At 34.0% G+C, this 17,189-nt stretch overlaps 1 protein-coding gene across 4 annotated transcripts in view; it reads left to right on the top strand.

Moving 5' to 3' along the window:
* The window catches only part of STRN3 (striatin 3), a 68,734-nt gene that overhangs the window by 26,264 nt on the left and 25,281 nt on the right, over positions 1-17,189 (top strand). For 2 of the 4 annotated variants that reach the window (XM_052782556.1, XM_052782555.1), the window contains exons 3-7: positions 261-334; positions 1,817-1,898; positions 2,199-2,378; positions 2,866-2,998; positions 4,660-4,801. In XM_052782556.1, coding sequence (XP_052638516.1) covers positions 261-334; positions 1,817-1,898; positions 2,199-2,378; positions 2,866-2,998; positions 4,660-4,801 — 611 coding nt within the window. Of the gene's footprint in view, positions 1-260; positions 335-1,816; positions 1,899-2,198; positions 2,379-2,865; positions 2,999-4,659; positions 4,802-10,247; positions 10,359-17,189 lie in introns of all 4 variants that reach the window. The other 2 variants (XM_052782554.1, XM_052782552.1) reach the window with 2 other exon arrangements.

Below are 17,189 nucleotides of genomic sequence, written 5' to 3'. Positions count from 1 at the left end.
AAAAACCCACATTCTTGGAGAACATACTAAACTCTCATCTATAAGTTATTTGATAATTGTGAATAATTGTAAAAAGGTTCTCTCAAAACTGTGTTCTTGAAAGACTAGGAATAATTGTATGATGCAATAATTATCACAACAGTTTTATTTGGATAAATTGTATTGTGTTAGTATGGTTGTTTTAAATGGGAATAGTAGAATGTTTTGAGTTGATAAAAGCATGGTATGCTAATTTGTTAAACATTTGCATACTTTTTCAGGGCAAAATATCATAAATTAAAATATGGCACAGAATTGAACCAAGGTGACTTGAAAATGCCAACTTTTGAATCAGGTAACTTTTTTACAATAGCCTGTTTAAGTATAATTTCTTTATACACTGTTTGAGATTTGCTCTGTTCAATTTATTGCAGCTTTCAGTCTTCCCTCCACCCCCTCTTAGGTGTGTTATAGAGATTTCTAGGAAAGGTTTGGTATTGGGTAAATACTGTTTAATCTGAAAATCAAAATTAATTGACCTTTCCTTTTTTGAAAGAGCTCTGAATGTTGAAGAAAGCTTTAAGTAAGGTTATACAATTCCTTATTTAGCTGCTGCTTCTCGTTATTTCTTACCCCTTCTTGAAGGATTTAATATTTTTTTGTCATTGTGCCATCCATCCAGAAGGAAAGTGTAATTGCAGAATAAACATGAGAAATACTGTTGGGTTTTGGTGCTTTTATAGGATGCTAGTTTTCAAAGAATGAGGAAAAAACAATTGTACTGCATCGGTCTGGAAAAAAAGTTGTTGAGCTTCTGGTTTTATCTTAAATCAAGGAAAAAAGTCCTAAGAGAAAAAATAGGCTATCCTTATTGGTACTCTGGAGTGCATCTGATTTTGCAATGTAGATATAAAGTTGATCATAATAGTTTTGCTCTTCACCATATTGCCTATAGAGGAAAGCATTTTTCATAACAACATTGGACTATTTAATAAGCAGAATTGCATGTGGCTTCTCTTGCAATGCAAGTCTTTGGGAAGTCGCCCTGTTGGCCTGTATTTATGTAATGTGCCTTAAAATTGGGGTCTGCAGATTTTCACACCACCACCACCCCCTTTTTGTTTGTTTGTTTGTTTTCTTCTGCTTTAGAAGTGCCACATTTTGGGGTACTTTTATACCTGGTTGAAACTAGAGATCATGATTCACATTTCTTGCTTGATGGGATTTTTTGCCTGTGTTTAAAAGCAGTATAAATTAGATGTTAAAATCCTTGAACTATCAGTTTGTACCATGTTTTATAGTCTCTGCCATAGTAAAAGTGCAGTGGGTCTAGATTTTAATTGTTGGTAGTAAACTGATGGATTTTGTGTTGAACTTGACATGTTTGTTTTGTCCAATTGCTGATATGTCATGCTTCTGTTATTTTAATGATATTTTCCATGTTGCTTTCTAAGCATCTCTGCTTTGTAAAAGAGAGATAGCCTGCTTTCTTAGCAGTGACACTTCAGTTGATCAGGGCAAAGTTTTCTTTTGTGTATAAGTTAAGTATTTTTCTAGTTCCTTTTCTGCCTGTAAGGAATCAGGATTTTTTTTAACTGATTCTGTTCTGTTAAATTATTTGCTTGATGCTTCAGCAAAGAATTAGAAAAAAAAAAATTTAATTAAAAAACACTGTATAAGACTGCATCTAATTTAAAGTTTTTTTTAAGATTTGCTTTTAGTTTCATTGGTATCTTGTAAAAAGTAAATAGATCTTTTAAAAAAAACCACAACAAACAAAAAAAACCCAAACAAAGAAACAAAAAACCCCACCCAACTATGACACTGTATCTTTCAGAAGAAACCAAAGATACGGAGGTTCCCGCAGTACCTCAAAATAGCCAATTGACCTGGAAGCAAGGCAGACAGTTACTGAGACAGTAAGTAACATTATTGAATATTGGTGTATTCAAACTTTTCCCTGAAGTATGAGGAGCTGTATATATGCTTACTCTATGAAAGAGAGTAATTGAGGTGGGCAAATAGTGGTTCATTTTTCAGGACTGCGTAGTTTTGAGCTTTAAGCAGTATAGAGTAAGCTTTTCCATATGAGATGGATAATGAAGAAGCTTGTTTTTCCATAAATGATATAATAGTGGCATTCATTTTTAACAGTCAATACTAATTTCTTCCTTTTTCCCTCAAATATGCTTTCCTCTTTCTTCTCTTAATGCATATAGGTATCTTCAGGAAGTAGGTTATACAGATACAATATTGGATGTACGCTCCCAGCGGGTAAGGTCTTTGCTTGGGCTCTCCAATTCAGAACCAAATGGTTCAGTAGAGACAAAGAACTTAGAACAGATCCTCAATGGGGGTGAATCTCCTTCATCAAAACAAAAGGGACAGGAAACCAAAAGGTAAGCAGAGAGATAAGAAATGCACAAAGTTTAAGTATGTTTTACTTAATCATTGATACCTACTGGTCAGTTCACATTGAGCTTTCAACTCTAGAGTCTCTGAACACCTGTGAGTGTAGCTGACTACAAATGATTATGAACTTGACTGAAATTGATTATACATAGGAACATATGTATCTATATTACATATATATATGTATATTATATATCTATCTTATATATAGGAAAATATATTGTGTATTGAATTTGAATTTTTGTCGTATAACCACACTGGAGTTGTTATTTTAAGGAAAGATTCTGTTGAGTGATGCTTCTATAATAAGGAATTAGGCAGCTGTAGAAACTTCTCCATACAACCATTTCTTGTTGTTTTGCTAGTTTTAAAGCTCTTAAGCTGTTAGGTGGCAATTGCATTTAATCTGATTAATCTTCTAAAATCTCTTCAGCAAGTAAAACAGATTCTCTGTTAATGTTTTTATTTATGTAGGAATTCTGGTGATGTTCTTGAAACATTTAACTTCTTAGAAAACGCAGATGATAGTGATGAAGAAGAAGAGAGTGACATGATAGAAGATATTGCAGAAGGAAAAGAAAAGCACCGGATAAATAAGAAACACAAAGTAAGATTTATTTTGTTTTATATAGACAGATCTGAAATCCCCTTTAAAAAAGGAAATCTTTTTTCTCCAGATGTTTACAAATGTGTCATGTGAAAATGTTTGTTGTACCTTTGTTATCTGAACAGATTGTAAGCAGATGTGTTATTGGTAAATTTGGTGGTTTAGTTAATATATAACCTTGAAAACTTAAAAAAACAACCAACCAACCTGTTTGCAAGTGTGAATTAATTGCTGAAAGATATAACCGCTTTGGCCGTCTCAGCTTCTCTGCATACTTTTGAGTCCTTTTGAGGCAAACTTAGCACAATACAATATGCATCCTTTCTGAATTTTGGAGAAGGTAGGGACAATTACTTAGAAGAAACTAAATCATATAATGGGGGGAAAAAAAATCAGTTCCATGTCAAATATGTGTTTAATTCTTCCTTTTATGCAGCTTTTTACTAGATATGTTAAGAGCCTAGCAGAGAGTTGTCTTCAGTAACGTTCTGTTTAAGGTTCATTTAAGTTTTGTTCTATTTTCCTCTTTAGTTTTCCATTCTGTGAGCAGTTTTCTAGGTAGAATAGACTGTATTACCTGTCCCTTTTTAGTTTTTTTTCTCCTGTACTGGAAGAGTCTCCCTGTTAATGAGGTTTCTTTATGTAAAGAGGTTGATTTGTGAATGTCGTACTGACAGTTTTATTAATTCTTGCTCAGTATAGTCTTCTGCAGCATGATGAGCCCTCTGGCTGCATTGAATTTTGTTAAATAGCTAGCAGCATTAGGTCAGCTTGATGCAAGTCTTAATCTCCCAGCTAGACTTGTCAGGAAGGGTTTTCCACCATACCTTTGGTACTAACTTGTACTTCTGGTAAATAGATTAATCAAGCAGTTGGTTGAATCTTTTTTTGTTCTAAGGCAGTAGATAGTCTGATAAAAAGATTATCTAATAAGTAAATCTGCAAGCACATATGAAGACATTACACTCATTTTTTGATTCTTGACAAAGCTTGCTTTTTATAGAAAGTAGAAAGTTCATTTATAGTTATCTTTGTAGAAATTGTCTCTTTCTGCAAAAGTGTAAGAATATTGTGCAAGTCATGGAAACATAACCCCATGTGGGGAATTTTCTTTACCTGCAGAATGAAAGAAATTTTTTCACTGGTGCCTTGGTAGGGGGGTTGCTTGTTTTGTTTAAGGTGAAGATGTGGTAGAACCTAGTAAAAAGACACTTCTCTGAAAACACTGTATTTTCCAAGCTTTTGCTTAACACTGAAATAGAACTGGAAAGTGAAAGGGAAAAAAGGCTTCTGCACCGGTAGAAAACACAGTTTGTAAAGCTTCTCTGCAGAGCTGTTGATATTGCAAGAAAATCAACAAAATTTTTCAAATGATATGTTTTAAATAAAAAATGAAGACTGGGATGTATGGGATTGTTTTTGTTGCTAAACCTAGTGTCGGTATTCTTTTCATTTCCTAGTGATCACTAGACAGCACGGTGTACTCTTTGTTTTTTAAATCAGCTCTAGATCTGACTAAGTGTCTTTTTCTGCATTGCATGTCGGAAAATGTTTTCACCTGCAACCAAGTACTCAGAGTAATCTATATCATTTCTAACCAAAATGCTTGAGTAGAAATTTGTTTATGATTCAAATGCAGAATAATGTTTATCTGCTTGCAGATTGGTAATGAAGGTTTAGCTGCTGACCTTACAGATGACCCTGATACTGAAGAAGCTTTGAAAGAATTTGATTTTTTAGTGACAGCTGAAGATGGTGAGGGAGCTGGAGAAGCTCGAAGTTCAGGAGATGGAACAGAGTGGGGTAAGATGCTAATAAAAGCATTTAGAAACAAAGGAATACTTGTTCATGATAGCACATAAGAGTCACAGAACCTACTAAGACGGTGTGGATGTGTGGATGATTGTGATCAAATGCTGATGCTTAGATAATAGTGTATTGGGTGCTGAAACTTTCATATATATATATATATATATATATATGTATATATGCTGTTGTAGTTGGCACAAATATAATTATATTTGTTTCAGGTTTTGGTTTTGATTCCAAAACTAAGAGAGGAGACTGTTTTCTTTCTTGAATAAGAAAGGCTAGGATTCTGAATGTTTTTATATCTGAATTAAATTTGCTTTCAAATCTAGATCCCCCCCCCCCCCCCCCATTTGTTTCTGATCAGGAGCTTTAAACTTTCTGTGCTCATGTTAAATGAATTTCTTTGGCATACTTGTAAAAATGGGCAATTAGTATATTTAGTTTTTCTGGCTGAGATTTTTAGATGTTATTGCTAACGTGGCTTGCATTAGTAGGATCAAAAAAATATTTTTGTACTGGCCCAACTTTTTTTTAATTCATTTTAACTTTAGAGTAGATAATAAAATTAAGTAGGTTACTAATTTGATGTGAAACAAAATATGCTAAGTCAGAAACTCCTGGAGCCTACATGTTTCAAAAGAAGAAACTAAAAGAGGGAGAGATTTTGGGTAGGAAAAAGAATAATGAACCAACTAATGAATGCACATCTGCCTTGAAATGGGAAATTGACCATCTTAGTTTCTGAACTATGGTACAAACAATTTTGTGGTGGCATACTGCAAGTCTTTCATTGTAAGGCCAAAAAGTCCTACTGGATCATCTTGTTTGACCATTTTACGTCATTGAGACGATGAATTTGTCATACTTAGATAAACACCTCGTAAGCAAAGAGAACATAAAGATCTACAGAAATCAAAATACCGGTACATCTTCCAGGAAAATCATCCAGTCTTGATTTTGAAGGTACCAATGGTTAGAAAGCATTCCCTCCTGGAAATTAGTGTCAAAGGGTTAGTCACCTTTATTTTTAAAACTCAGTCTTATTTCTAGTCGGAAAATGAAGCCAGACAAACTGTAACCTTTAGTTTTGATAATACCTGTCTATTTTTAGAAGCATTTTAGTTGCTTGGTGGTGTTCCCCTTTGAAGGCAATGCTATTTGATTAGTTTCTTGATCATCTTATTTAGCCAAACAGGCAAATCTCTTGGTATAAGACGCCTCACAGGCCCTGAAGCCAAGGTTTTGACTTTTAATTTGCAACATCCCTTCAAATGTGTAGTGATGCAGAAAGTTCTGGTTCTAGCATCAGTCTTACTACTATTGTATACAGCAGGAAAGACAGCTTGATACTATAATTCATGCAAAGATTTATCCATTTTTTCAGAGCATACTGCTGAAACTTACTGAACTAGCTTGTCCGTTGAAATTCCAAGTAATTGCTTTCCAAGATTACTTTCCAGCATGTTGTACCTCTGTCATCTTCTCAGGTAGTTACCCAGAAAGGGAGGATTGATTTATTTGCAATGCTGACTTTGCAAGCTAAATTTTTTCAAACTTGTTTTTGAGCAGTTCAGTTGCTGTCACAAACTTAAAAATAAAATGAAATTTAAAAATCTGTTTTAAAAATCAAATTGACCCACTGCACTTTCAGAGAGCAGTTTGAATGTCTTTTATTACGGTTTAAGTGAACCCATAGCATTTTAGGAGTTTTTACACACTTGTGACAGCTTTTTTGTGACAATTTGTTTAACTGCAGTAATTCATTGTTACCAAAACACTCATGTCTGAGGCAAGGAAGTGGGGAGGAGGAAATAAACATAAACTTACTTTCATTCTAAAAAGTATGTGTTCTAAGTTTTGCCATATGAAGACAATATCCGTAAGTTTGTATATTTTATACTAAATTACTATTTAAATGAGTCAGAAGACATACTTCCAACTGTGTGGTAGCAATGCTTTTTTCATAGTATGCCACTGATTTTAGTACAGCTGTTCTTTCCTTAAATGGATGATTAAGCATACAATCTATCAGGTCTTGGGGTTAAACATCACTTTTTTAAAGATCAGTGTGTAAATTTAAAATATTTAAAGGCAATGCTTCTTTATTACCTATTAAAAATAACACTTCAAATATTGTCCCACTTAAATGCCTTCTAAAATAAAATAATACATTGCCTAAACCGATTTATTTTAGCCTGTCACATCATTTTGAACCCATCAACTTTAGTATTTCAGTTAAAGTTCATATTTTTCTTCATAATGTGAATAGTTGCTATGTTCTGTTTTCTTCTCAGCTTTTTTTTCTTCCTGTTTTAGTTTTCCTGTCATTGGTATACTTCTATTACTTCTTACTCTTTCATAGATTTAGGCTGTCTGAAAAAATGTAAACATTTACATGTGTATTTCTTTATAATGCTTTTATCTAGTATCTGGAAATTTCTGATGTTTAGGCTCTAAACCTATTGCCTAGTCTTGCTTTATTATTACTTTCAATACTTAATCGTCAAGGTATTATCTGTAGGTCTAACTTCAGATACACTAAAATATTTCATTGTCAAATTTGATAGTTACATTTTTGCTATTGGAGACTTCTGCAAACCAGCCACCAAGTGTGGAAGTTTGGGTTGCTATTTTTCCTTCCTATAATACGGCTTTTTATGAACACATTGGTTTTTTGTAAGTGCTTCATTTAGTATACTTTGAGTCTTAAATTATTTTCAAACATTGTGATTTAAAGTGTTCTGTCATGGAACATGTTTTACTTAGGAAAAGCTTATCTTCAAAATAGTGAAGGATGAGCAAATTCAAACACTGTTAAATAAAGAATTAAAGTGTGCAGCACATTAAAAAATATACATTTTTAGATTAAAAAATTTATAAATGCCTTGTGATATAGTATCATCAAGAAAGGGATGCATATAGAACTTCTGTTTGCTTAAGCAAACAGGAATAAATACATATTGTTATATATTATGTTACATATTATGTAGTCTTTTTATTCTGCTTATGACTTTGATGACTAACTATGTGTTCATCACTGAATTTCTCCTCTCTGTGAAACACAAAAGTTCTGTTTACAGATGGACCATGAGTCAGAGAATGACTGACTGCTCAGAATTCTGGGTGGCAGAGTGTGACTGGAATTCAGTCACTTGGGTCATCTTTTAAATAAAAATAAATAAATAAATAATTTAAAAATCTTTTCTCCACCTGGATCCTCTGCACTGTCCTGATGTCAGTTTAGTGTGGGTTATAAACACTGCAGGCAGTTTGAGGAAGTTCACTACTAGGGGGGAATTGCGAAGGTCTTTTAGTTACATGGCTCTGTTCTGAAATAGCTAAGTATATTTAGGCATACCTGAGAGAAACACTGCTGGGTTTTCCTAAAAATCTTCATTGAAATTAATTTTACAGCCTCTCTGGTTAATCAGTTAGTGTTTTATCTAGTTTTCTATTTATGACCTACATTTCAGCAGTCGATAGCATTGTTTTTGAGTATTTGTTTGCAGGCTTATGTTTTTCCGGTTTTCTGTTGACTGAACAAGTCCAGTTCCTTCAAATTCTTCGTCTTGTTATTTAATGCCCTGTTTGTTTTGCAATCTACAGACATTTTCTAAACTTCTAGTGTAGAACACAGACTGGACATGTTACTTCAATTTTGTCATCACCATCACTGAATTATGTGGACTACTCCTGGTTTAATACACCACACCTTTTAAAACATACCAGAATGACAGTTTTGTTTTGGCTTTATTTTTTTTTTACAGCAGCATTACATTGCTGTTACGTATGGTCAGCTTCTGGTTCAGTTTAATTCCTGAATCCTTCTCTGCAATGCTGCAACCTAGCTGATTATTTTCCTTTTATTAGTGATGCTTTAGATTATTTTTTTTTTTTAATTTTGATTTGTTCTTAACTGAATTTCCTTTCATTGGGTTTTAGGGTTTGGGTTTTTTTGTTTGTTTCTCCTAATTTCCTTTCTCTTCTGGTTGGGCATATCCTCTGCCTTATCTTTCTGTGCCTCTTGTATTTCCTGACTAATCACTATTCTTTGTCGATCTTTTGGCCCTCATAAAGATTGAGGTCTTTGTGTTTGCAGTTTGGTAGTTGTAGCTGCAGTTTGGTGTAGGATGTCATTGTTCTGTTCCCCTCTCCACAGTTCTTTGTGGACAGCTGAGGGGACTTTGCCATTATGGTGCCCATTTCATGCCTTCACCACCCTTGCCATTTCTATATTCCACCTCTTTGATCAAGATTGTTTGTTTTGTCATTGATCAGCCCTATTAGAATGACGGTAGATGCATCAATGTCCTAGGATATCTTCTCATTTGTGGTCATGTTTTGTCATGAAACATGTACTTGGAATAACTCCTACTGGTTTGCATCCTAAATGCATGTTTCTTTGTTTCTGCTGTGTATGGCTCTTCTTGTGTACTTTTATGACTGTAATGGTTACATCTTCAAAAATTGCTGTTTTATGGAAACACTGATATCATAGGTATGATTGGAAGTTGAAAACTGAGGAAATTAGTTTTATTATTTTATGCCTAAAGAATTTGTGAGCATAAGCTTAACTGGCACACAAACCAAGTTTGCTGCCTAGTTGTCTGCTAGCAAAAGTTCTTCTGCAAATGTTACATTTACCTTGTCTTAGAAACAAATTTATCCTTTTATTAATTCTGTTTCCAGAAATATTTGAGATGGATAGTTTAGAAAAGTGGAGACTTGACTTTTCTTTGAGAATAATTAACTCTGCAATATTTGTCAAACAGAAAAAGATATGTCTTCTGAAACTACCGTGGAATGTTGTATTTCTACTAATTATAATTTAATTGCTGGAATCCAGTGGGATGTCAATTTATTCACCTATGCGAATTACTTTTCTTCATCTTTATGTAAAAAGCTTTATCTATAGACTTGTTTCTCTGGTTATATGTAGGACCAAAGTTTATGTCTTGTGCATGTAGAATGAGTGCGAGAGGATGCATGGTGGTCTTCATGAATAAACTGGCACTGACTTACTCAGCTTGCATTTTCATGAGAGATATAGCATGACTTTTATTTGCTTATTCAACACTGGCTGAATAATTTCTTAACACTGTCTTTCTAAAGATGCAGTAATCGTTTCTGAACACCAATGAATTTTTGTGTATTTTGAAGTATCTAACATAAACAGTTATGAAGCTTAATTTGTTTGCTCCTTAGTAACAAAATAACATACAATTTTCAAATATGTAACTGATACTATACAGTGCCTTGCAAAACTGTATGAAATGAGGCTTAGTATTTTGTAAACTTAAAAATGAGACTGCACCTTTAAAGTAAAGATTTATTAAGAACTTTTATTAATGCTCTTATACAGCTATGATAGTAAATCGCCAACAGCTTGCATTGCCAATTGCTGATTTTTTTTCTTTTAATAATATGCTGCATGTAGACAAAGATGACCTGTCCCCAACTGCTGAGGTTTGGGATGTAGACCAGGGACTAATAAGTAAACTGAAGGAACAGTACAAGAAGGAACGAAAGGGGAAGAAAGGGGTAAAGAGTAAGTGCAGATTCTGAATCTTGTAATGCAACGCTTTTTTGCCTATCTATGTAGAAGACATTTTTTCTCACAAGTTCTGTTTTTGTTTTTTTTCATTAAGCATCATTTTCTGTAATGGGGGCAACCAACTTTAACTTTCTACCTGCTGAATGTGAATATGTCAAAACCTTTGACAGCCATTTCCTAGATGAGAAATGTTGAAAACACATTAAAAATTTAAGGTTAAATAGGTAAAGAGAGCTAAATGCTTTGAAATGTGAGTGTAAAAATAATGAAGAACTTGCATTTTGAGGATACTTCTGAGAAGTTTTCTGAAAGATTTAAACTTTATCTGCTTCTTGCAGTATAATACTATGGTACTGTTGGGGGGGTGGTGTTGGGTTTTTTTTGTTTAACATGAGCTTGAATCGAGGTATAATTGCTATTTATGGGCTTGTAATTATTTTTACAATCTAAGGCAATGAGAATAAAAAAATGCCCGTAATGTAAATACAAACCTTTTTTGTGGCTTTCTTTAGGATATAATCTTTATTTTATGGTGCCCTTCACTTTTCTGTGCAGTTACCACATTTTGGTTGATACCTCTTTATTCTTTAAGAGTTTTCAGACTAGTTGACCTATTTGAACTATGTAAGTTATACCAAACTTCAATATTGAAGTACCTGGTAAAGATGCTTTTGTAACTTATGTCATCAACTATACAAAGCTCTTAGTGGAGAAAGTTTTCTTAATTCAGTGTCACTCTAGAGAAGCTCCCTTGATTGCAGTGGTTTTATTTTGAAAGTATATTATAACAGGTTTTGGCTATATTTAGTAAAAAATACTTTTTCCTCTATTTGAAAAATTGTGTGAATATGTACTAACTAAATTAAGTGGTAATTAAAATATAACACTTCATGAAGAATTCTGGAATTATTAAGATTTGAAATTATGTTGTAACATCTAACAAATTAAAATTCAGTTAGTGCCTGTTGATTGTTGTTTTCAGCAATTTTGTATGACTTGCATGTACATACAAATATAAAATCTTTGATGAAGTAGAGATTTTTACCTAGTCTTTGGTTTGATTAGAACTTACTGTAGTAATCTGGATGCTAATGGGTATCCTTATTTAACATGTAAATCAGCAGTTGACATCAAATTCACATGAAGTATTTTGTAGGGTTAGAAAGTTCTTTTTAATACTAAAATGGACTTCTTTTATTTGAAACTTTCTTGTTAAGCTTCACATTTTAGACTTTTGGAAGCACAGTGGCTGCAAAATAACAGCAAATGTTTTGAATTCTTGGGGGAAAAAAAGTAATTATTCAGGGGATTTTTTTATTTCTCTCTCAAAAATTGTGCCTTTAGGTTATCACATACAGAAAGTTCTTGAAACCGTACTTTTGATTTGATTCTAATCTTTCCACACCCACTACACTGGTTAGTTTCTACTTTCTGGCTTGTGCAAGGTAAGCAGCTGTAAAACAGGGACAAGTAGTGTTGTTCTAAGATTATAAATTGCATGAAAATCTCTTCTCAGGCCTCCAGATTTGTTTTACTGGCATTATTTTGGCTTGTCTAGAAAGGATTTCCCTTTCTTGTAACTGTTGCTTCTTCAGCTGCTATGCAATCAAGAATTTCTATCATCATTTTGGTTTTGCATCTGTAAATCTTAAAATTTCCAGAAAAGGAGCATAATTCTCACCCATCAAAAACAACTACTTTGTAAAAAAAAAAAAAAATGGCATTTTAATGGTCTACATTGCTGAATAAATTGGTTGTGACTATCATTTAAAATAGTAATTACTCTGGAATATCCTGTTGCAAAATTTAAAACTTTGCAACATTATAATAAAAACTTTTCCTTTCTGTCCACTTTCCTGCAGTTGCTGCAAACAGTATAACATTAAGTTTTATACTATGAATGACATGACATGTTGGCTGTCAATTATTATTTGATGTATATTGTCTTTTGACAATGTGTGTTCCACTATCAAAACTTAAAAGGAATATTTTCTTCATCTAAAGTAATTTTGAAACCTGCTTATGTTCACATAAGAGAATATTTAGGAGACAACTGTATATCACAATGCTGTGAGGTCACGTAAGTCACTGTTTAGCGTTTTGGGTTTTAAGTTTAAATTCTCCTTGGGAAACCCTGAGCTCATATAGATAGTATCACAGAGTGGTTTGTGAGATTCTGCACTTGTCACATTCATGATAGCAGTTTCTGATTAAAAATTGGCCTCAATCACAGAGCTAATTGAATGAGATAACTCCACACGCAGTAAAAGTATGCATTTAAGGTTGGGCAGATTTATTTAAATTCTGTTTATTTGATTCATAGACTTTTTTCCTCAGTTTTTTTTAACACTAAGAGTGAAAATAATGTCAAAGGCCTTCTTTATTCCTGCTTCTCATGTCTGATCATTCATGAACTTCAATCTGAATATTCATCTCTTTGCTCTTCAGTGTATTGCCAGACTTTTACCAGAACTTATTTCAAGCAATACCAGAGTTTATCTGCATGGCAGTATATATATTGTCATAAAGATCAAATAAACATGCATTGACTATCAACTCTTGCAATACTTTGAGGACAGCATAATAGGGCAGACATTCTAACGGGTTCTTTTGTTGGATATGCATCTGGTAACTACCATAATCTGCATTTAGACTGTTGCCTTCATAACAGGGTCTTCATAGCCCTGGCCCAGGTATGGTAACTTTCATTCCAAATGTAGAGATAAATAAGTGAACAGAACTAGATTTGATTCTACTTTGATACTTCTGCACTCATATGTTTTCTTTTGGGTGGAACACCTTAATTTAGGTCATCTTCTGTCAGCACATATGTGTTCATAATGTAATATTTACTCTTTTTTTTTGTGTGCCCCCCCCCCCCCCCCCGATAGTCACCATGTTATGTGGAAATAACACTTCCTTGTGAAAGGATCTTTAAAAAAAACACAAAAGAAAACAAAAAAAACCCAAAACAAGCCAAAACCCACTCCACACTTCAATTGCTTTTATAATATCAGCTGTAAAATAACCCAAAACCTGTTTATTGAAAGATTCTTATATTTAAAAAAAACACCACCACAACCAAAACACACCAAAAAAACCACAAACCAACCACAACCTATTTGGACTTCATTGTGATAAATAGATAGGGAGTTAGGTTGGATTTCTACAAAACCAGGCTTACCTTTTACAGTAATATGCTGAATTTAAGGCCAACTTCTTGCTCAAGTTTGATAAGATCAGTTTTGGCAGGTAAATCAGGGGATGACTGGTTTTCAGATACAGTCTGTCACATTTTCAGAATGTAATAGTGGAGATGATGCGTATCTCATTTCATACTATCAGGTCAGCGTAATGTGTTCTCAGCAATCTGAAAAATAGTTTTCACATCTTAAATTGTATGTGTACATTACCGTTAAAATGAAGATCCCTTTACTGATTTTCCTTGGTTTCCTCGAAACTTTTCTAATTTTTTACTTTCCTGCTTTTTTCCCTTCAATCTAATTTTTCTGTATTTATGAAACAGTGTCTGTCCCATTCACTTTGCTGGCCTTGTTTTCGGGAAATACAGTGTAATAGTTGATAGGCATGAAAACAGATTTGGATTTTACCATCTTCATTACCATCACCTGTTGATATAGACGGATCCCTGTGTTGTATTCTGACTTGGGCTATTACATCTTGGAGCTAATAGAAATCTGCTTATGGCTTCTCAGACTACAACTTTTCAGCACTGAATATTCAATTACCTTTTTCACTTTTGATCTCTGAAGAAGGATACACTAAGATGGGATTGTAGGTGTTTTGCTTTTGTTCATAACAGGTTCATGTTTACTGATTTTTTTATTATTTTTTTTTCTAGTCTTGAGGATAAAACACAGTCATCTAGTTTGTGCTTTGATCATGCAGAGACAGCACATTCTTATCCTTAAAAATCTTTGTAACATTTAAAATACTTCAACAATTATGTGAAGGTACACTTGCACTTATTTGAAAGCAGAAATCTGCACAGTCTTCTGTGGTGGTCGCAGAGTCTTGAATATTGACGATTTTCAGCATGAAATACAGAGAAGTGGTTGGAAACAGCAGCTGCTCTTTTGTAAACTTCAGAAAGAAGTTTCTCTCTGTATTGTACAATGGATTGGGGGCTGTTCTGAGGTTATGGCTGAAGGACAAAAGGTGACTAAACATACTGAAAAACATTAAAAGGTGTTGTGGTTTAACCCCAGCCAGCAACTAAGCACCACACAGCCGCTCACTCACTCCCCCCTATGCGGTGGGATGGGGGAGGGAATCGGAAAAACCCCCCCAACCTCGTGGGTTCAGATAAGAACAGTTTAACAGAAAAGAAGAAACTAATAATGATAACACTAATAAAGTGACAGCAGTAATGATAAAAGGATTGGAATATACAAAGGATGCACAGTGCAATTGCTCACCACCCACCAACCGATGCCCAGTTAGTCCCTGAGCAGCGATTCCCCCCAACCCCACTCCCCCCGGTTTATATACTAGACATGATGTCACATGGTATGGAATACCCCTTTGGCTATTTTGGGTCAGCTGCCCTGGCTGTGTCCTGTGCCAACTTCTTGTGCCCCTCCAGCCTTCTTGCTAGCTGGTCATGAGAAGCTGAAAAATCCTTGACTTAGTCTAAACACTACGTAGCAACAATTGAAAACATCAGTGTGTTATCAATGTTCTTCTCATACTGAACCCAAAACATAACACTGTACCAGCTACTAGGAAGACAATTAAGTCTATCCCAGCCGAAACCAAGATAAGGCTTACAGTCCCCTAACCAGTGACATCCTAAATGACTGGCTGGTTTGAGGTAGCAGAGCAGGGGGGCTACTTCTAGTTACTTCTAGAGTGTGCTCTGAGGCAAACTTCTCATGCCCATATGTTTGGTGTGAAAGCACCTCCAAAAGATGCTTTCAGTTTGGATGTGAGTAAGAGTTTATAAGCCATTTTCAGCATTTTCCATCTATGTGTTGAACAGTTCGTGCATATTGACATGGAGAAAACAAAAGGGTTTTCTTGTGGAAAACAAAGGATATATTAAAGTAGACAGTTTAGGGTACCAGTCATGACTTTTATCGTGTCATTTATTGATTGCTCTACAATATCTTCAAGAATGTACTTGCTGCTGGTCACTGTAGGTGGCTGGCTGACGGCCAACTGGAATAAAGACAAAAGCAAGCTTTGTGGTCTGCATGGTGGAGACCTGGCCATTTTAAGAATGACTTTTTTTTTTATATGAGATCTCACCTGCTGACTGCAATTAAGTATTATACCTTTGAAATGAAATCCGATCAGTCCGGTGGCTATTAGAAAAAAAGTGTTGGTGCAAAAGAGACATTCCTCATTTTTAATATTTTACACTCGCTTCATTAGCTGAGATCACAAGTTTCTAGGCTCACTTCTACATGAGAGTGAAATGAAACTTAACCACTCAAGAAATCTGTTCTGTTGCATAAGGGAAACTTTTGGAAGCCATTTTATTCTCAAACTACTTCTGGGTAGCAGCCTTTGTAGATTTAATTGGAATACTAAGTGTTCTGTAAAAGAAAGAAAGAAAATATCAAAAGCCTAAAAAAAGTATAGGGCATTCTGTATTATTTGGCAAAATGAAAATGTTTTGCAGGTATTAATGAGCATAGCTATATAGCATCCCTCTTGGGGTATTCATGGTATACTTTTGCTATGATTCTACTTCCAGAAATATTTTTCATTGTCATCCATCTCTCCAGAGAATTCTTCATTATCTCCAGAGAATTAAATTATTGATGGATACTTATTTTTGAACACATCAATTTTAAGCATTTTTTGTTAGTAAGAGCTAAAAATGGAAATGATCAGATATTGTTTGAAAGAGTGTCTTCTAGTGTTTAACTGTTTAAACAAACAGTTCTGCTTTTGATAAGTCATCTGTAATTATAGTGTTTACCTTTTGCTTTTTTGAGAATAAAGGCTTTGGTTTAGTTTTGATTTCTTTTTTAATAAAAGTGGTACATGTCACCTCAGAGTATAGGAAGTGGTTTCCTAATGCTTCCTTCACTAAAAAATGGACATATTTGAAAATCATTTAAGTTCTAATGTGCCCTATTAAAGACAGTAAACACTTAGATTTTAGCAAGTTTAAAAGCATAGTTTTTGGCAGCAGGGTAGTAGTTTTTTTACTTTAAATGTTCTATAGTATAACTGTCTGCAGTCCCAGGAAGGACTCTTGATTGCTTAAAAGCTGGTTATGTCTTGCATCATTGTGGATTGTTTTCTTTAAAGAGATTCTGTCACTGAAATTTCACTTTATGATTGTAGCTTGACTTTTTGACATGCAAGCTGTAAGGTGGAAGCAGGAATGAATTTATTAATTTAAAAAAAAATTAAATTATAACATATTATTCTTGTTCGCTAGTGTCTACATCATGAATTTAATGCACATAATTCAGTATGCTTTGTTTCCAGAGGCATGCTGGTATAATAAAGGTAATATACATCTGCAGTTTCATACAGTGGTGGAAGCATTCTTGCTCTTGTGTTTAATAAACACTTTATACAATTTAAATACCATTCAAAAGCAGGGAAAGTTAATTGTTTGTTGCACCCCCATTATGAGTTGTCTGTACTTTTTCCCTCATTTTTAAGCTTATTTTTTATTTGCACCCTGTTTTTCAGTGTTAAATTGTTTAGTATAAAGTTGTGTAATATTATTAGCAAATGTTTAATTCATATGCATTTTGTTTAATAGTTAATGTTCTTTTAATATTTGGCTTGACTTCTCAGCAGGGCTGTAAGAGTATTTTTTTTTTTTTTTCTCTCCTA

This window comes from Harpia harpyja, chromosome 3 (assembly GCF_026419915.1).
Source record: "Harpia harpyja isolate bHarHar1 chromosome 3, bHarHar1 primary haplotype, whole genome shotgun sequence".
NCBI lineage: Eukaryota > Metazoa > Chordata > Aves > Accipitriformes > Accipitridae > Harpia > Harpia harpyja.
Note: the sequence above shows the minus strand (reverse complement) of the source record. Positions and strands in the feature narration are given on the sequence as shown.